Source organism: Oncorhynchus nerka, linkage group LG5 (assembly GCF_034236695.1).
Source record: "Oncorhynchus nerka isolate Pitt River linkage group LG5, Oner_Uvic_2.0, whole genome shotgun sequence".
Taxonomy (NCBI): Eukaryota; Metazoa; Chordata; class Actinopteri; order Salmoniformes; family Salmonidae; genus Oncorhynchus; species Oncorhynchus nerka.
Genome location: NC_088400.1, coordinates 37,320,722 through 37,338,600, shown reverse-complemented (window position 1 = coordinate 37,338,600; position 17,879 = coordinate 37,320,722). Strand labels below are relative to the sequence as shown.

At 43.0% G+C, this 17,879-nt stretch overlaps 1 protein-coding gene across 1 annotated transcript; it reads left to right on the top strand.

The window, feature by feature from the left end:
• Positions 1 to 1,981: 1,981 nt before the first annotated feature.
• Positions 1,982 to 17,569, top strand: LOC115129432 (acidic fibroblast growth factor intracellular-binding protein B-like). The gene is made up of 11 exons (XM_029659762.2): positions 1,982 to 2,310; positions 10,628 to 10,712; positions 10,836 to 11,034; positions 11,191 to 11,317; positions 13,486 to 13,586; positions 13,698 to 13,831; positions 14,008 to 14,116; positions 14,322 to 14,385; positions 14,669 to 14,755; positions 14,932 to 15,029; positions 16,545 to 17,569. The coding sequence occupies exons 2-11, from the start codon at positions 10,628 to 10,630 to the stop codon at positions 16,612 to 16,614; spliced, it is 1,074 nt and encodes a 357-aa protein (XP_029515622.1). The 5' UTR covers positions 1,982 to 2,310; the 3' UTR covers positions 16,615 to 17,569.
• Positions 17,570 to 17,879: the final 310 nt, after the last annotated feature.

Genomic DNA, 17,879 nt, shown 5'->3' with positions numbered 1-17,879 from the left:
CTTCCTTTAGGGTAAAATAATAGCTTACACTACTTTTATTTCATTTGATTTTGTGTGATGTCATTTCTTTCGATGGAATAGCTTATACTACGTATTGTATCCCGTCGAAATAAATTACATCACACAAAATTTGAATGCATGTGTTAATACTATTAATTTTGTTTAGGCTGTATCACATTTGTGTTCAAATCTACGGGCAGAACTACAATCATTTATTCGGAATATATAGCAATCATATCACATACCATTGTATATTTGTATTCCATATATATTTGTTAAATACCTCCCCACAGGACCCCACTCTCCACCCCCTCCAACCATAGGCCCACAAACGCACACACACACACACACACACACACACACACACACACACACACACGCACACACAACAGAATATGACACACAAGAATCAGAGTCACACTTTGACACAGAACAATAAGTGAATCAGAGTTACAGTGTAGTCTACACAATTTCAAATACACAGATGGAAAGTGTGACAAAAGGTTTAAGCATGAGGTATTTGGCCACATCCTTCCGCCCTTCATTCCAGCTCTATTGTTTCAGTGAGGCCATAGCAATATAGGGTGTTATACAGGGACTGGGGGAAGCAGGGGATGGAATCAGGGTGAGGTTAGCTAACAGAAGGGCTGGAACTGGGAGAGGGTTGGTTGGTTGGTTTGCAGTGAGGTGTAAAACAAAAAGACAGTTGACTGTGTACTTTTTCTCTTTTGTAATTTTGAAGGGCACAGACAGATACAGCAACAGGAGGGGCGAGGAGAGGGATTTGGTGGGATTTATTCAGATAAATCTCTGCAGGGAAAGCATGCGCAAAAACACACACACACACACACCATAATTCATCATAGTAGCTATCTACTTTTTAACATTTTATTTGTGTTTATTATGGTAAAATAACCGTTCTGATATTCTGTTTTACATAATATAATTGCGTATGTTTTGTATATCCAAATATAATTTTACTATATAAACTTGTGCAACATGTTCTCATGTAGGTTACATCATATTTTTCATAGATTGTAGTATTCCACATTTTTTGTTATTGAAAATAAGTAGTTCAAAGTGTGCTGCTGAAAAGGTTTAAATATGGCCGCTATACCAGATACGAAAGAGGAGGCGAGACACTCTACTCACTGTTTTTGTTGTTTGTTGATTGAATGAAAGCCAATGAACTAAGTAGAACAGACCCAGCTGCTTTAGAGAGACATAGTAATGGCGTCTTTTTGTAGGCACTAACTCTGCCATAGTTCGCTGGAAAAAGCCTATTGGGAAATGAATGGCGTTTTTGGATAAACGCCGAAAATAAAGTATGTGGTAAACACAGGTTTAGGAGATCTTATACGTTTTGTTCTATGAGATAATCGTCATCAGCTAACGTCACTTTTTTGTGGATTTTGAAGCGTTTATGTAAAAGAAATGCACATAAATGCTTAATATTGTATAAAGGTCATGTTCACTGACTGATATTATCTTATATAATAAAACGTAGGCTATTAGATATCCTTAGCCTGTGTTAACCTCAGACCTTATTTTCGGCAATTATCCCAAACCCTATTTTCCCCACTGGAATGGCTGAAGGAACCAGAGGTAACTAATTTCCGTTTTTTAGGACTACAAGCTAGCGAGCTCATTGGTGTCTATGGTAGACCCACCCCGTTAAATTGACCGGAACTGATAAAAACATGTTATGGTAAACAGCCAACCATCTTTGGCTATACTCATAGAGATAGATAGAGGTCTTAGTATGTGTGCCATTATAGCATTTGTGACAGCATGAGCAGATCCACTGAGGCAATCTCCATTTTGAAGTAGTTCATTTTCTTCTTCACGATTGGCCGGTCCCTTCTGATGACCCAGCCAATGAAGTTGGAAGACCCGCCCAGCTGACTAAATTAAAATGGTGGAAGCCCTCATGGCGCTGCCCATGCGAAATGGGCCATTTGGGCCACTAGACGCTTCTATCATTCTCTATGGGCTATACCAGACATACTTATCTGGCTATATAAAGATACTTCCTGTAAAGGCACAATAAAGTGTTGTTCACAGGTATTTTCTTCCGTTTATTTTTTCGAAAAAAGGCTTCGTTACAGCATTAGCAACGGATGACAATGTCTCCATAGTTTATAGGAGTTTATTATTCGTTATGTTTTTAGATAATAATGAATTATCTAGCTAGCAACGTTAGCTAACGGTAGTATACCAGTTCTGGACAGGCGGGATTATTACTCATCCTAGTTAAAACACGTAGCTATATTATAACAGTCTACAATATTGGAACCTTAATTTAAAAAGGTAAGTATCATCTTGTTTAGTCAGATAATGTATACAGTTAAATGTAAATACAAGTAACTAACGTTAGTAAAACATTGACTTTTTAGTACAGTGCAGGAAACCTGACGTTGAATTCTACGTCGGGGAGAAATTAGCATTTTAGTCAGGAAAGTTTCCCCTCACAACCTCTACAAACCAGAATGTTGAATAACAATATATTTAAAAGTACTTTACCGGTTGTCCATGCGGTTGGTCTTTTTAGCGTGTAGGAATGTATAATTACAAACTTTTCAAATCGCTGGTAATTTATTGCATTCAGATTTCTATCACCTGAAGCATGTGCAGAACCATGTAAACACGAGCTCAGCAAGTATGCACGAGTCGCCTGCATGTATTTGTATCTTGTGCATATGCTTCAGGTGATAGAACTCTGAAGGCACTAGCAGGATTTTGAAAAGTTTATGGGTACATCACCCCCTTCATGAAAATAGCTCCCACAGACAGTGAGTCACCTGGCACTATATATATTGAACCTTTTATTTAACTAGGAAAATCAGGGCCAATTGTGCGCTGCCCTATGGGACTCCCAATCACAGCCAGTTGTGATACAGCCTGGGATCGAACCAGGATCTGTAGAGACGCCTCTAGCATTGAGATGAAGTGCCTTAGACCGCTGCGCCACTCAGGAGCACTATATAAAGCAGGCAGACCGGCCTCCTGGGCTGTTTGCATGACAGTGTCTATGGTTTACTGAGAATGGTGCAACAGTCCTGTGGGTGAAACGGGTTGTTGATGAGAGGGGTCGAAGGAGAATGGCAAGAATCGTGCAAGCTAACAGGCTTACCACAAACAGGCAAATAACGGCGCAGACCGACATCTCGGAATGCACAACTCGTTGGTCCTTGTCACGGATGGGCTATTGCAGCAGACGACCACACCGGTTTCCACTCCTATCAGCTAAAAAAAACAGAAGAAGCGGCTAGAGTGGGCACGATGAATCCTGTTTCCTGTTGCACCATGCTGGTGGCAGTCAGGATTTGGCGTAAGCAGTGTGAGTCCATGGCTCCATCCTTCCTGGTGTCAACCGTGGTGGTGTGGGAAATGTTTTCCTGGCACACGTTAGGTCCCTTGATACCAATTGAGCATCGTTTGAATGCCATACCTTGTAGAATCCATGCTCCAAAGAATTCAGGCTGTTCTGGAGGCAAAGGGGGGCCCGACCCGGTACGGGCAAATGCCAAAGAACGTTAAAATGTAATTTTATTCAACATTCTGGCTTGTAAAGGTTGTGAGAGAGAACTTTCCTGATTCAAATGCTCATTTCTACCTGACATCGAATTTAATGCAAATCAATATCGGGTTTCCAGACAAAATCTAGGCTTACAAAGGAGTCGTTGAATATGGCAATTTTCCTTTAAATTCAAGAAGCAGCCATTCAACTTGCCATTAACCAACTTTTCAAGCTTAATAATATCAAAATACGTTCAGTACTTACCAAAGAATGGAGTTTTGCTGAGAAACTGTCGTCAATTGTGCCGTTCCGGTCTGTATACTCCCAAAAAGGTCTAACTAAAAAGTTACATGCAACCGACAACATGCCATGTCTGGAACAAATCTATTTTTTTTTTAGTAAGTGCAATTGCGTCAAATCCACCTATTCTGCACCTGTTGCAATATTATTGGAATTAAAATACACTAAATAAAGCCTATCTAGAAATATACAATCACTGTAAAAACGTACCCTATATTTTTACTTAATCTACTTACATTAAATATTATTGCATCCATGTAGCGCGGGTAAAACAACAGATTGATATAACGTTCATACTGTTGTAGGTGATCAAATCAATGACCTTTCCTACTGCTGGATCAGCCGAGAGGTGCCCACTTGTTCAAAAACAATATTTAGATTATTTCCAGACAAGGCATTTTTCTTGGTTGCATGTAACTTTTTCTATTTAGATGTTTTTTGGGAGTACATACCGACCGGAATGGCAGTAATGACGATAGTTGTCTGTATTTTGACATTTATTAAGCTTGAAAAGCTTGTTAATGGCAAGTTGAATGGCTGCTTCTTGGGCCAAAGGAGAATCTCCATATTCAACGCCTCCTGTAAACCCAGATTTTGGTTCAGTTGCAGAGTAGCTATGTACAGTGCATTCGGAAAGTATTCAGACCCCTTGATTTTTTTCCCCCCACATTTTGTTACTTTAAAGCCTTATTCTAAAGTTGATTAAATATATACACTGCTCAAAAAAATAAAGGGAACACTAAAATAACACATCCTAGATCTGAATGAATGAATTCTTATTAAATACTTTTTTCTTTACATAGTTGAATGTGCTGACAACAAAATCACACAAAAATGATCAATGGAAATCAAACCCATGGAGGTCTGGATTTGGAGTCACACTCAAAATTAAAGTGGAAAACCACACTACAGGCTGATCCAACTTTGATGTAATGTCCTTAAAACAAGTCAAAATGAGGCTCAGTAGTGTGTGTGTGGCCTCCACGTGCCTGTATGACCTCCCTACAACACCTGGGCATGCTCCTGATGAGGTGGCGGATGGTCTCCTGAGGGATCTCCTCCCAGACCTGGACTAAAGCATCCGCCAACTCCTGGACAGTCTGTGGTGCAACGTGGCGTTGGTGGATGGAGCGAGACATGATGTCCCAGATGTGCTCAATTGAATTCGGGTCTGGGGAACGGGCGGTCCATAGCATCAATGCCTTCCTCTTGCAGGAACTGCTGACACACTCCAGCCACATGAGGTGTCTTGCATTAGGAGGAACCCAGGGCCAACCGCACCAGCATATGGGTCTCACAAGGGGTCTGAGGATCTCATCGCGGTACCTAATGGCAGTCAGGCTACCTCTGCCGAGCACATGGAGGACTGTGCGGCCCCCCAAAGAAATGCCACCCCACACCATGACTGACCCACCGCCAAACTGGTCATGCTGGAGGATGTTGCAGGCAGCAGAACGTTCTCCACTGCGTCTCCAGACTCTGTCACGTCTGTCACATGTGCTCAGTGTGAACCTGCTTTCATCTGTGAAGAGCACAGGGCACCAGTGGCGAATTTGCCAATCTTGGTGTTCTCTGGCAAAGCCAAACATCCTGCACGGTGTTGGGCTGTAAGCACAACCCCCACCTGTGGACGTCGAGCCCTCATACCACACTCATGGAGACTGTTTCTGACTGTTTGAGCAGACACATGCACATTTGTGGCCTGCTGGAGGTCATTTTGCAGGGCTCTGGCAGTGCTCCTCCTGCTCCTCCTTGCACAAAGGCGGAGGTAGCGGTCCTGCTGCTGGGTTGTTGCCCTGCTACGGCCTCCTCCACGTCTCCTGATGTACTGGCCTGTCTCCTGGTAGCGCCTCCATGCTCTGGACACTACGCTGACAGACACAGCAAACCTTCTTGCCACAGCTCGCATTGATGTGCCATCCTGGATGAGCTGCACTACCTGAGCCACTTGTGTGGGTTGTAGACTCCGTCTCATGCTACCACTAGAGTGAAAGCACCGCCAGCATTCAAAAGTGACCAAAACATCAGCCAGGAAGCATAGGAACTGAGATGTGGTCTGTGGTCACCACCTGCAGAACCACTCCTTTATTGGGGGTGTCTTGCTAATTGCCTATAATTTCCACCTGTTGTCTATTCCATTTGCACAACAGCATGTGACATTTATTGTCAGTTAGTGTTGCTTCCTAAGTGGACAGTTTGATTTCACAGAAGTGTGATTGACTTGGAGTTACATTGTGTTTTTTAAGTGTTCCCTTTTAATTTTTTGAGCAGTGTATATATTTTTCATAAATCTACACACTAACCCATGAAGATAAAGCGAAAACAGGTTTTTAGGATTTTTTGCTATGAGACTCAATTGAGCTCAGGTGCATCCTGTTTCCATTGATCATCCTTGAGATATTGCTACAACTTGATTGTAGTCCACCTGTGGTAAATTCAAATGAATCAAATTATATTTGTCACATGCGCTGAATACAACAGATTCACCTTACAGTGAAATGCTAATTTATAAGCCCTAAACCAACAATGCAGTTTTAAGAAAATATCGTAAAAAAATAGATAAGAATAACAAATAATTAAAGAGCTACAGTAAATAACAATAGCAGGGCTATATACAGGAGGTACTGGTACAGAGTCAATGTGCGGGGTACCGGTGTTGAGGTAATTGAGGTAATATCTACATGTAGGTAAAGTTATTTAAGTGACTATGCATACATAATAACAGAGTAGTAGCAGCAGCGCGGGGGGCATAGTCTGGGTAGCCATTTGATTAGATGTTCAGGAGTCTTATGGCTTGGGGGTAGAAGCGGTTTAGAAGACTTTTGGACCTAGGCTTGGCGCTCCTGTACTGCTTGCCGTGCGGTAGCAGAGATAACAGTTTATGACTAGGGTGGCTGGAGTCTTTTACAAGTTTTAGGGCCTTCCTCTGACACCACCTGGTATAGAGGTCCTGGATGGCAGGAAGTTTGGCCCTGGTGTAGTACTGGGCCGTACGCACTACCCTCTGTAGTGCCTTGCAGTTGGAGCAGTTGCCATACCAGGCAGTGATGCAACCCGTCAGGATGTTCTCGATGGTGCAGTTGTTAAACCTTTTGAAGACCTGAAGACCCATGCCAAATCTTTTCAGTCTCCTGAGGGGGAATAGGTTTTGTCGTGCCCTCTTTACGACTGTCTTGGTGTGCTTGGACCATGTTTGTTGGTGATGTGGACGCCAAGGAACTTGAAGCTCTCAACCTGCTCCACTACAGACCCGTTGATGAGAATGGGGGCATGCTCGGTCCTCTTTTTCCTGTAGTCCATAATCATCTCCTTTGTCTTGATCGCGTTGAGGGAGAGGTTGTTGTCCTTGCACCACACTGTCAGGTCTCTGACCTCCTCCCTATAGGCTGTCTCATTGTTGTCAGTGATCATCACTGTTGAAATCACTGTTGTCATCGGCAAACTTAATGATGGTGTTGGAGTCGTGCCAGTCCATGCAGTCATGAGTGAACAGGGAGTACAGGAGGGGACTGAGCAAGCACCCCTGAGGGGCCCCTATGTTGAGGATCAGTGTGACTGATGTGTTGTTACCTACCCTTACCACCTGGGGGCGGCCCATCAGGAAGTCCAGGATCCAGTTGCAGAGGGAGGTGTTTAGTCCCAGGGTCCTTAGCTTAGTGATGAGCTTTGAGGGCACTATGGCGTTGAACGCTGAGTTGTAGTCAATGAAGAGCATTCTCACATAGGTGTTCCTGTTGTCCAGGTGTGAAAGGGGCATTGTGGTTGCAATAGAGATTGCATCATCTGTGGATCGGTTGGGGCAGTATGCAAATTGGGGTGGGTCTAGGTTTTCTGGGATAATGGTATTGATGTGAGCCATGACCAGCCTTTCAAAGCATTTCATGGCTACAGACGTGAGTGCTATGGGTCGGTAGTCATTTGGGCAGGTTACCTTAGTGTTATTGGGCACAAGGACTATGGTGGGCTGCTTGAAACATGTTGGTATTACAGACAGGGAGAGGTTGAAGATGTCAGTGAAGACACTTGCCAGTTGGTCAGTGTATGCTCGGAGTACACGTCCTGGCAATCCGTCTGACCCTGTGGCCTTGTGAATGTTGACCTGTTTAAAGGTATTACTCACATTGGCTGTGGAGAGCGTAATCACACAGTTGTCCGGAACAACTGATACTCTCATGCATGTTTCAGTGTTATTTGCCTCCAAGCGAGCATAGAAGTGATTTAGCTCATCTGGTAGGGTTGTGTCACTGGGCAGCTCCTGGCTGTGATTCCCTTTGTAGTCTGTAATAGTTTGCAAGCCCTGCCACATCCGACGAGCGTCGGAGCCGGTGTAGTACAATTTGATCTTAGTCCTGTATTGATGCTTTGCCTGTTTGATGGTTCGTCGGTGGGCATAGCGAGATATCTTATAAGCTTACAGGTTAGTCCCACTCCTTGAAAGCGGCAGCTCTACCCTTTAGCTCAGTGCGAATGTTGCCTGTAATCCATGGCTTCTGGTTGGGGTATGTATGTACAGTCACTGTTGGGACGATGTCATCGATGCACTTATTGATGAAGCCAGTGACTAATGTGGTGTACTCCTCAATGCCACCGGAAGAATCCCGGAACATGTTCCAGTCTGTGCTAGCAAAACAGTTCTGTAGTTTAGCATCTGCGTCATCTGACCACTTTACAGACCCAGTCACTGGTGCTTCCTGCTTTAATTTTTTGCTTGTAAACAGGTATCAGGAGGATAGAATTATGGTTAGATTTGCCAAATGGAGGATGAGCTTTGTACGTGTCTCTGTGTGTGGAGTAAAGCCCCCCTGGTTACATATTTAACATGCTGAGAGAAATTTGATAAAACTGATTTAAGTTTCCCTGCATCAAAGTCCTCAGCCAGTAGGAGTGCCGCCTCTGGATGAGCGTTTTCCTGTTTGCTTATGGCGGTATACAGCTCATTGAGTGCGGTTTTAGTGCCGGCATCGGTCTGGGGTGGTTTGTAGACAGCTACAAAAATACAGATGACAACTCTCTAGGTTGGTAGTGTGGTCTACAGCTTATCATGAGATACTCTACTTCATGCGAGCAAAACTTCAAGACTTCCTTAGATATCGTGCACCAGCTGTTGTTTACAAATATGCATAGGCCCCCGCCTTGTGTCTTACCAGAGGCTGCTGTTCTATCCTGCCGATGGAGTGTATAACCCGCCAGCTGTATGTTATTAATGTCGTCGTTAACTTGTTAGAGAAGTGGTCCCGCTTTGGGGATCAAATCAGCGGTAATTTCAAGTGCACCACGTATAGTTTTTGATAAAACTCAAACTTTTAATTAAAATTGACATACAATATACTGAATTAAAGCTACACTCGTTGTGAATCTATTCACCAAGTCAGATTTGTAAAATGCTTTTCGGGGAATTCATGAGAAGCTATTATCTGATACCATGCACCCTACAAAAATACTGCAACGTCACCCAACGACAGATTTTGCGTTAGCGTCGCAAACGAAAAGGCTGAAATAAAATATAAAGCATTCATTACCTTTGACGAGCTTCTTTCTTGGCACTCCTAGATGTCCCATAAACATCATTTAGGGTCTTTTTTCGATTAAATCGGTCCATATATAGCCTAGATATCGAAGTCGGAATACTGGGAGTAAAGAGAGAAAAATTAGCATTTCATAACGTAACGTCGTTTTTTAAAAATCAAAAAGTCGACGATAAACTTTCACAAAATACTTTTCTAATGCAACTTTAGGTATTAGTACACGTTAATAAGCGATAAATGGATCAGGAAACAATGTTAAAATCTTTATCTTGTCGTTGTAGAAAAACATGTCTGACCAGAGGTCGACCAAAAATCCGGGCGGAGTCATCAGGGAAGATGTTCCCTTGTTTAGGCTATACCAAGAATCAATTGCGAATCAAATCACATGACTCTAGACAACCTGTGGCAGCTGGAGGCAGTGTAAACTCGGCTCTATTTAATTCGATTCACTTTGAACAATTGCCTGAAGTGGCGGAAGGATATATTTTTCCATTTTCAGAGAACAGATTTTCATGCACTTTTCGATGAAACGCCCGTTCTGTAAATGCCACAGGCGTGATTTAACCAGTTTTGGAAACGTCTGAGTGTTTCCTTTCCACACACACTAACCATATGAATGTACTATATTCCTGGCATGAATAGCAGGGCGCTGAAATGTTGCGCGATTTTTAACAAAAAGCTAAGAAAATTCGCAACATCCTTGCTACGATTTGGTGAAACATAAGATAGTACAGTTTTTAATGTCCCGTTGGTAGGATATATGTGCTTTCAGTTTATCCCATTTATTTTCCAGTGATTGAACGTTAGCTAACAGTACTGATGGCAAAGGCAGATTAGCCACTCTTTGCCTGATCCTCACAAGGCACACCGATCTCTTTCTGCAAAATCTCAGTTTCTTTCTCCAGCGAATGATGAGGATGAGGGCCTGTTCGGGTGTTTGGAGTATATCCTTCCCATCCGACTCATGAAATAAAAATGATTTGTCCAATTCGAGGTGAGTAATCGCTGTTCTTATGTCCAGAAGCTCTTTTCGGTCATAAGAGATGGTAGCAGCAACATTATGTACAAAATATGTTTTTTTTCTTCCCTTTGTCATTATGGGATATTGTGTTTAGATTGGAAAAGGCTGTAATGTAACAAAATGTGGAAAAAGTCTAAGAGTCTATATACTTTCCTGAATGCACTCTAAGTTAAGTGGTGAATAATATTCCACAGGTATTGTGACAAGTGAAATGAAAACATTGACGCTTATTAAAACCATATTTGTCTTGTTTCCACTTAGATGTCAGTGGAACTCGATGTGTTTGTGGGTAACACCACCATTATGGATGAGGAAGTCTATCAGTTCTGGCTGGATGGTTACACAGGTATTGTCCACAACATTCACCAACTCACACACATATACTAGACACAGTCATCCATAAAAAAATACTTAATCGATATCTCTAACATAAACCTTGAATTCTGTTTCCTTTCTGCCCCATCCTCAGTGAATGATGCAGTGAAGGTTCGTATGGAGGGAGGGGTATTGGAGGAGTGTGAGGCCAGTGCTGAGGTTTTGCGCAGTGACACCATGGACCAGTACAGAACCTTCCAGATGTGTGAGCGCCTCCTGCACAGCCCCGCCAAACTGGCCAATCAGCTGCTGTTCCAGATCCCACCTCATCGCCAAACCATGCTCATAGAGAGGTGCTCCATCTCCTGAAACACTTTTTAACGTCTTATCTTCCTCTGCCTTAAATGTCACCTAATCTGTCTCCCTCTCCTCCCTCTCGCCCCCTCCTCCCTCTCGCCCCTCTCCTCCCTCTCACCCCTCTCCTCCCTCTCGCCCCTCTTTCTGTAAAGGTACTATACGTTCGATGGCGTGTTTGTACGAGAGGTCCTTGGGAAGAAACTCTCAAAGGGGACCAAGAAGGACCTGGATGATGTCAGTGCAAAGACTGGTGTCACACTGAAGAGCTGCAGGCGGCAGGTAGCAGAAACCTCAGCGAGACATCTCCATTAACAATGACTACATCACGGACCTGTAACATGTCCCAAGGGGGAAATTGTCTTAGACACACAGTACTGCTGTATACAAAATACACTGTACATCAATTACTTCTTGTTTAGCCTCATACAGTCCCAGTCAAAAGTTTGGACACACCTACTCATTCAAGGGTTTTTCTTTATATTTTCTACATTGTGGAATAATAGTGAAGACATCAGAACTGTATGTGCTACTGAAATAGCACATATGGAATAATGTAGTAACCAAAAACAGTGTTAAATAAATCAAAACATATTTGAGATTCTTCAAAGTAGCCACCCTTTGCCTTGATGACAGCTTTGCACACTCTTGGCATTCTCTCAACCAACTTCAACTGAAATGCTTTTCCAACAGTCTTGAAGGAGTTCCCACATATGCTGAGCATTTGTTGGCTGCTTTTCCTTCACTCTGCGGTCCAACTCATCCTAAACCATCTCAATTCTGGTGATTGTGGAGGCCAGGTCATCTGATGCAGCACTCCATCACTCCTTCTTGGTCAATATCCCTTACACAGCCTGGAGGTGTGTTAGGTCATTATCTTGTTGAAAAACAAATGATAGTCCTACTAAGCACAAACCAGATGGGATGGTATATTGCTGCAGAATGCTGTGGTAGCCATGCTGGTTAAGTGTGCCTTGAATTCTAAATAAATCACAGAAGTTTCACCAGCAAAGCACACCCACACCATCAGACCTCCTCCATGCTTCACAGTGGGAACTACACATGCAGAGATCACCCGTTAACCTACTCTGCGTCTCACAAGGCCGTTGAAACCAAAAATCTCAAATTTGGACTCATCAGACCAAAGGACAGATTTACACAGGTCTAATGTCCATTGCTCGTGTTTCTTGGCCCAAACAAGTCTCTTCTTCTTTTTCTTTTTTTTCTCTCTCCAATTTTGTGATGTCCAATTGGTCATTACAGTCTTGTTTCATTGCTGCAACTTCCCTATGGACTCTGGAGAAACGAAGGTCGAGAGCCGTGCGTCCTCCGAAACAACCCAATCAAGCAGCACTGCTTTTTGACACAATGCCCACTTAACCCGGAAGCCAGCCGCACTAATGTGTCAGAGGAAATATCATACACCTGGCGACCGGGTCAGCGTGTACTGTGCCCGCCCCGCCACAGGAGTCACTAGTGCGCGATGGGACAAGGACATCCCTGCCAAACCCTCCCCTAACCCGTACGACACTGGGCCAATTGTGCGCCGCCCCGTGGGTCTTCTGGTTGCGGCCGGCTGCGACAGATCCTGGACTCTAACTCAGAATCTCTAGTGGCATAGCTAGCCTTAGACCACTGGGGAGGCCCAAGTCTTTTCTTCTTATTGGTTTCCTTTAGTAGGGGTTTCTTTGCACTCTGAAGCATTTATTTGGGCTGCAATTTCTGAGGCTGGTAACTCTAATGAACTTATCCTCTGCAGCAGAGGTATCTCTGGGTCTTCCTTTCCTATTCCGAATTGACTGACCTTCATGTAATGATGGACTGTCGTTTGTCTTTGCTTATTTGAGCTATTCTTGCCATAATATTGACTTTAACCAAATAGGGCTGTCTTCTGTATACCACCCCTACCTTGTCACAACACGACTGATTGGCTCAAATGCATTTAGAAGGAAAACAATTCCACAAATGAACTTTTAACAAGGCACACCTGTTAATTGAAATGCATTCCTGGTGACTCCCTCATGAATCTGGTTGAGAGAATGCCAAAAGTGTGCAAAGCTGTCTTCAAGGCAAAGGGTGGCTACTTTGAAGAAACTCAAAAATAAAATCTATTTAGATTTGTTTAACACTTTTTTTGTTTGTTGTTTTTTTTTGGGGTGGGGGGGGTTATTTCATAGTTTTGATGTTGTCACTATTATTCTACAATGTAGAAAATATTAATGATAAAGAAAAACCCTTGAATGAGTAGGTGTCAACTTTTGACTGGTACTGTACGCCACTCACAGAATAAGGGAATATGCTAACACAGCTCAGCTCAACATTAGTGAGACCGTCCTGCCTGTACAGATTATATGAGCTACAGAGCTCGAGACACTGTAGTTCTAAGACCAAATGTCACATTTTTTCACATGTACACTAAACCTTTTCTGAATGATCCCCTTTTCTCCCAGTTTGATAACTTCAAGCGTGTATTCAAAGTTGTGGAGGAACTGAAGGGACCCCTGGTGGAAAACATTCGTCAGCACTTCCTTCTCTCTGACAAGCTGGCCAGGTAAAAGTAGAATTTACTATTCAATTTGATATAATCTTGTCATTTATTTTGTACACTTTGACCTCTTTAAAAAAATTAAAAAATAAACTCCCCTGCATCTCCTCTTCTCAGGGATTACGCTGCCATTGTTTTCTTTGCCAACAATCGCTTTGAGACGGGGAAGAAGAAGCTGCATTATCTTACATTCCAGGACTTTGCCTTCTGTGCAGGGCAGCTCATCAGCAACTGGACCGTGGGAGCATTGGGTGAGTCCCTAATCAATTGACCTGCAGTTGTGCACTACAATCATTCCTGAGGCCTTATGAGGCCCGCATTAATTGTAGTTATATATATATATATATATATGTTTTTTTTTTTTACTGTCACAGCACTGTTACCTAATACGGCAATATCAGATGTCTGAAGTAGTTTGTCTTCTCAGATAACATGGTGGAAGACATGGACGTGGATCTTGAGAAGGAGTTCTTACAAGATCTAAAGGAACTGAAGATTTTAATTACTGACAAGGATCTGCTGGACCAGCACAAGAGGCATGAGTGTGGTCCATTAGTTATTGATTGCCTGATGTAGTTTCCTGTCAATAATTCACTTTTTTTTTTTTTCTCCGTATTTTTTTGTGTATATTGCATGCGTTCTAATATTATTTGCATGCGTTCTAATATTATGAATGACAATATTCAGTAGTATCACTCATGCCCTTGCTCCTGTTTCTCTCATTCCCTCCGCCCCACTCAGTTTGGTGTGCACGGCTCTCCGGGGGAAGACCAAAGCATTTAATGAGATGGAAGCCAACTTCAAGGTGAGGGACAACACATGCTTGTGTTAACCAACAGGACTGCTAACGCTTCAACAGACCACACAGTTTCATAGAAGGTGATGTCCAGTCCCGCCTACTACACAAATCTGTAAATCAGTCCATAGAAAGTGTGGTAACGATGGTTATATGGGGTCAAATGTGCACATCAATTGTCTAATTCAAACAGTTCACTTGAGTTGAATTATTTCTAAACTGCCGTATCAAAAACCTTTTCAAATGATTTGATAATTATTTGAAACAAACTCTACTCTCTCTTCATCCATAGAATCTCTCCAGAGGCCTTGTCAACATTGCTGCCAAATTAACCAACACGAAAGATGTCAGAGACTTCTTTATTGATCTGGTGGAAAAGGTATGTAAGTAAATCATTAGTAATATACATTAGTGAATGTTTTTAGTCAGAATATTCAACTCTGGCTCTGGCTTATCAGGCCAATAAGGTCTATAGACTTTTGTGCTACCCATGAGACTGGTGTAATCCCTCTCTTTCTTTCTTTCTTTCTTTCACTCTCACTCACTCTCACACAGTTTATTGAGCCGTGTCGGTCAGACAAATGGACAGCAGGAGACATGAGGCTCTTCCTCACTCACTACACTAACTCTGCACACATTCTTGACACATTCAAGTGAGTAACATATTACCTTTGTATATGCAATGTATGTATAACAGTATGTGGACATCCCTTCAAATTAGTGGATTCGGCTTTTTCAGCCACACCTGTTGCTGACAGGTGTATAAAATCGAGCACACCGCCATGCAGTCTCTATAGACAAACATTGCTTTACTGAAGAACTCAGTGACTTTCAACGTGGCACCGTCATAGAATGCCACCAAGTCAGTTTGTCAGTTGTATGCCCTGCTAGAGAGCTTCCCCGGTCAACTGTAAGTGCTGTTATTGTGAAGTGGAAACGTCTAGGAGCAACAACGGCTTAGCCGCGAAGTGGTAGGCCACACAAGCTCACAGAACGGGGCCACCGAGTGCTGAAGCGAGTAGTTCCAAACTGCCTCTGGAAGCAACATCAGCACAATAACTGTTCATCTGGAGCTTAATTAAATGGATTTCCATGGCCGAGCAGCCGCACACAACCCTAAGATCACCATGTGCAATGCCAAGCGTCGGCTGGAGTGGCGTAAAGCTCGCTGCCATTGGACTCTGGAGCAGTGAAAATGTGTTCTCTGGAGTGATGAATCACGCTTCACCATCTGGCAGTCCGACAGACGAATCTGGGTTTTGCGGATGCCAGGAGAACGCTACCTGCCCGAATGCATAGTGCTGTAAATTTTAGAGGAGGAATAATGGTCTGGTGCTGTTTTTCATGGTTCAGGTGCAGCCCGTTAGACACTACAGCATACAATGACATTCTAGACGACTTTGTGCTTCCAACTTTGTGGCAACAGTTTTGGGCAGGCCCTTTCCTGTTTCAGCATGACAATGCCCCCGTGCACAAATTGTGGTCCATACAGAAATAGGTTGTTCGAGATCGGTGTGGAAGAACTTGACTGGCCTGCAGAGAACCCATGACCTTAACTCCATCGATCACCTTTGGGATAAATTGGGAACGCTGACGTCACTGCCCGACCTCATGAATGCTCTTGTGGCTGAATGGAGGCAAGTCCCTAAAGCAATGTTCCAACATCTAGTGGAAAGCCTTCCCAGAAAAGTGGCGGCTGTTGTGGCAGAAAAGGGAGGACCAACTCCATATTAATGCCCGTGATTTTGGAATGAGATGTTCGACGAGCAGGTGTCCACAGACTTTTGGTCATGTAGTGTATTATGCTGCCTGGCATGCATTAAGGGCCTGACTGTTTTTAGTGTGTGCTTGCATAATATATGTATTTCATATCCCAGTTGTCACCAGTGGGTGTCACTGCATCTCTCTCCATGTGTCTTAAACTATAGTTACCTTGTTTCTCGCACAGCCACTCTGGAATGTGGTTAACAGTTTACACAACTCTGCACCACGACACACTCAACAAATACATATTTATCAGACAACCATATTATAATAGGCCTCTCATTAAACTGAATAAGCAAAGATCACTCCATATTATGGAACTTGACCAGCTCTTATAATGAGAATTTGTCTTGAGGTTTACACGTTCCATTTCATTTCTCTCTCTCTCTCTCTTTCTCTCTCAGACACCAGGTAGTGTGGGACAGGTACATGGGAGTGATCAAAAGCTGCATCCTCAAAATGTACCATGACTGAGATGTTGCCTCGCTCAACTTCCTGTCCTCTTTATATCCGAGTCATGTTGTCTTTTTTTTTTCTCCTCTCTGCAGTCGTCATATAAATCCTCCGCTCCCTCTGTCAGATGTTTTCCTCCAATCCTAGTGCCCACATTTCTCCTTTCTTTGTCTTTCTGCTGCTTTGTTTACTTTCCTTCCTCCCTCTTTTCCCTCTCACTCCTCGGTCTGTTCTGACACCCTACTCTGCAATGTCATCTTGCATTTCATATCATCTGTGTTGTGTACTGAACAACAATATAAACGCAACATGTAAAGTGTTTGTCTCAAATGTTGTGCACAAATTTGTTTACATCCCTGTTAGTGAGCTTTTCTCCTTTGCCAGATAATTAATCAAGAAGCTGATTAAACAGTATGATCATTACACAGGTGCACCTTGTGCTGGGGACAATAAAAGGTGCCATTTGTCACACAACACAATGCCACAGATGTTAAGTTTTGAGGGAGTGTGCAATTGGTATGCTGACTGTAGGAATGTCCAACAGAGCTATTCCCAGAGAATTAGATGTTAATTTCTCTACCATAAGCCGCCTCTAACCGGCATCACAACTGCAGACCACGTGTAACCACGCCAGCCCAGGACCTCAACATCCGGCTTCTTCACCTGCGGCATCGTCTGAGGAGGGGTAGGGGGGGTGCTGAGGATTATTTCTGTCTTTAATAAAGCCCTTTTGTGGGGGAAAACTCATTCTGATTGGCTTGGCCTGGCTCCCGAGTGGGTGGACCTAGCTCCCAAGTGGGTGGGCCTATGCCCACTCATGGCTGTGCCCCTGCAAAGTCATGTGAAATCCGTAGATTGGGGCCTAATGAATTGAATTCAATTGACTGATTTCCTTCTATAAACTAATACTTAGTAAAATCTTTGAAATTGTTGCATTTATATTTTTGTTAGGTATAAATAAAGTCAACTCATTTTATACCGACGGTCTCTTGGCCCTGATTGTATTGCAGATATTGAGGGTGTGTGTTTGTGCGTATGCTGTGAGTGCTTGTTTATGTTAGAATGTCAGATGCAAATTACTCTGATTTTAAAAACTGACTGCAGCTGTAGGGGTTGAGACCTGTTTGGTCCAATATAACACTTAGATATTTTTTTCAGCTTGAACATGCCAAGAAAGTGGCTAGAATCTCATCCCAGCATGGATGAATATGGGTGAAGACAGACTATTTTGGAATACATCTGCATAGTAAATTAAACCTGAGTGGATTATAATATGAGAAGCCAGT

What these genes read in the sequence shown, in the direction of transcription:
- LOC115129432 (XM_029659762.2), top strand. Translation starts at nt 10,628, where the DNA reads ATGTCAGTGGAACTCGATGTGTTTGTGGGTAACACCACCATTATGGAT. An exon ending in CAAACCATGCTCATAGAGAG is followed by an intron (nt 11,035 to 11,190) that starts GTGCTCCATCTC and finishes CTTTCTGTAAAG; the next exon opens with GTACTATACGTTCGATGGCG. An exon ending in TTATTGATCTGGTGGAAAAG is followed by an intron (nt 14,756 to 14,931) that starts GTATGTAAGTAA and finishes ACTCTCACACAG; the next exon opens with TTTATTGAGCCGTGTCGGTC.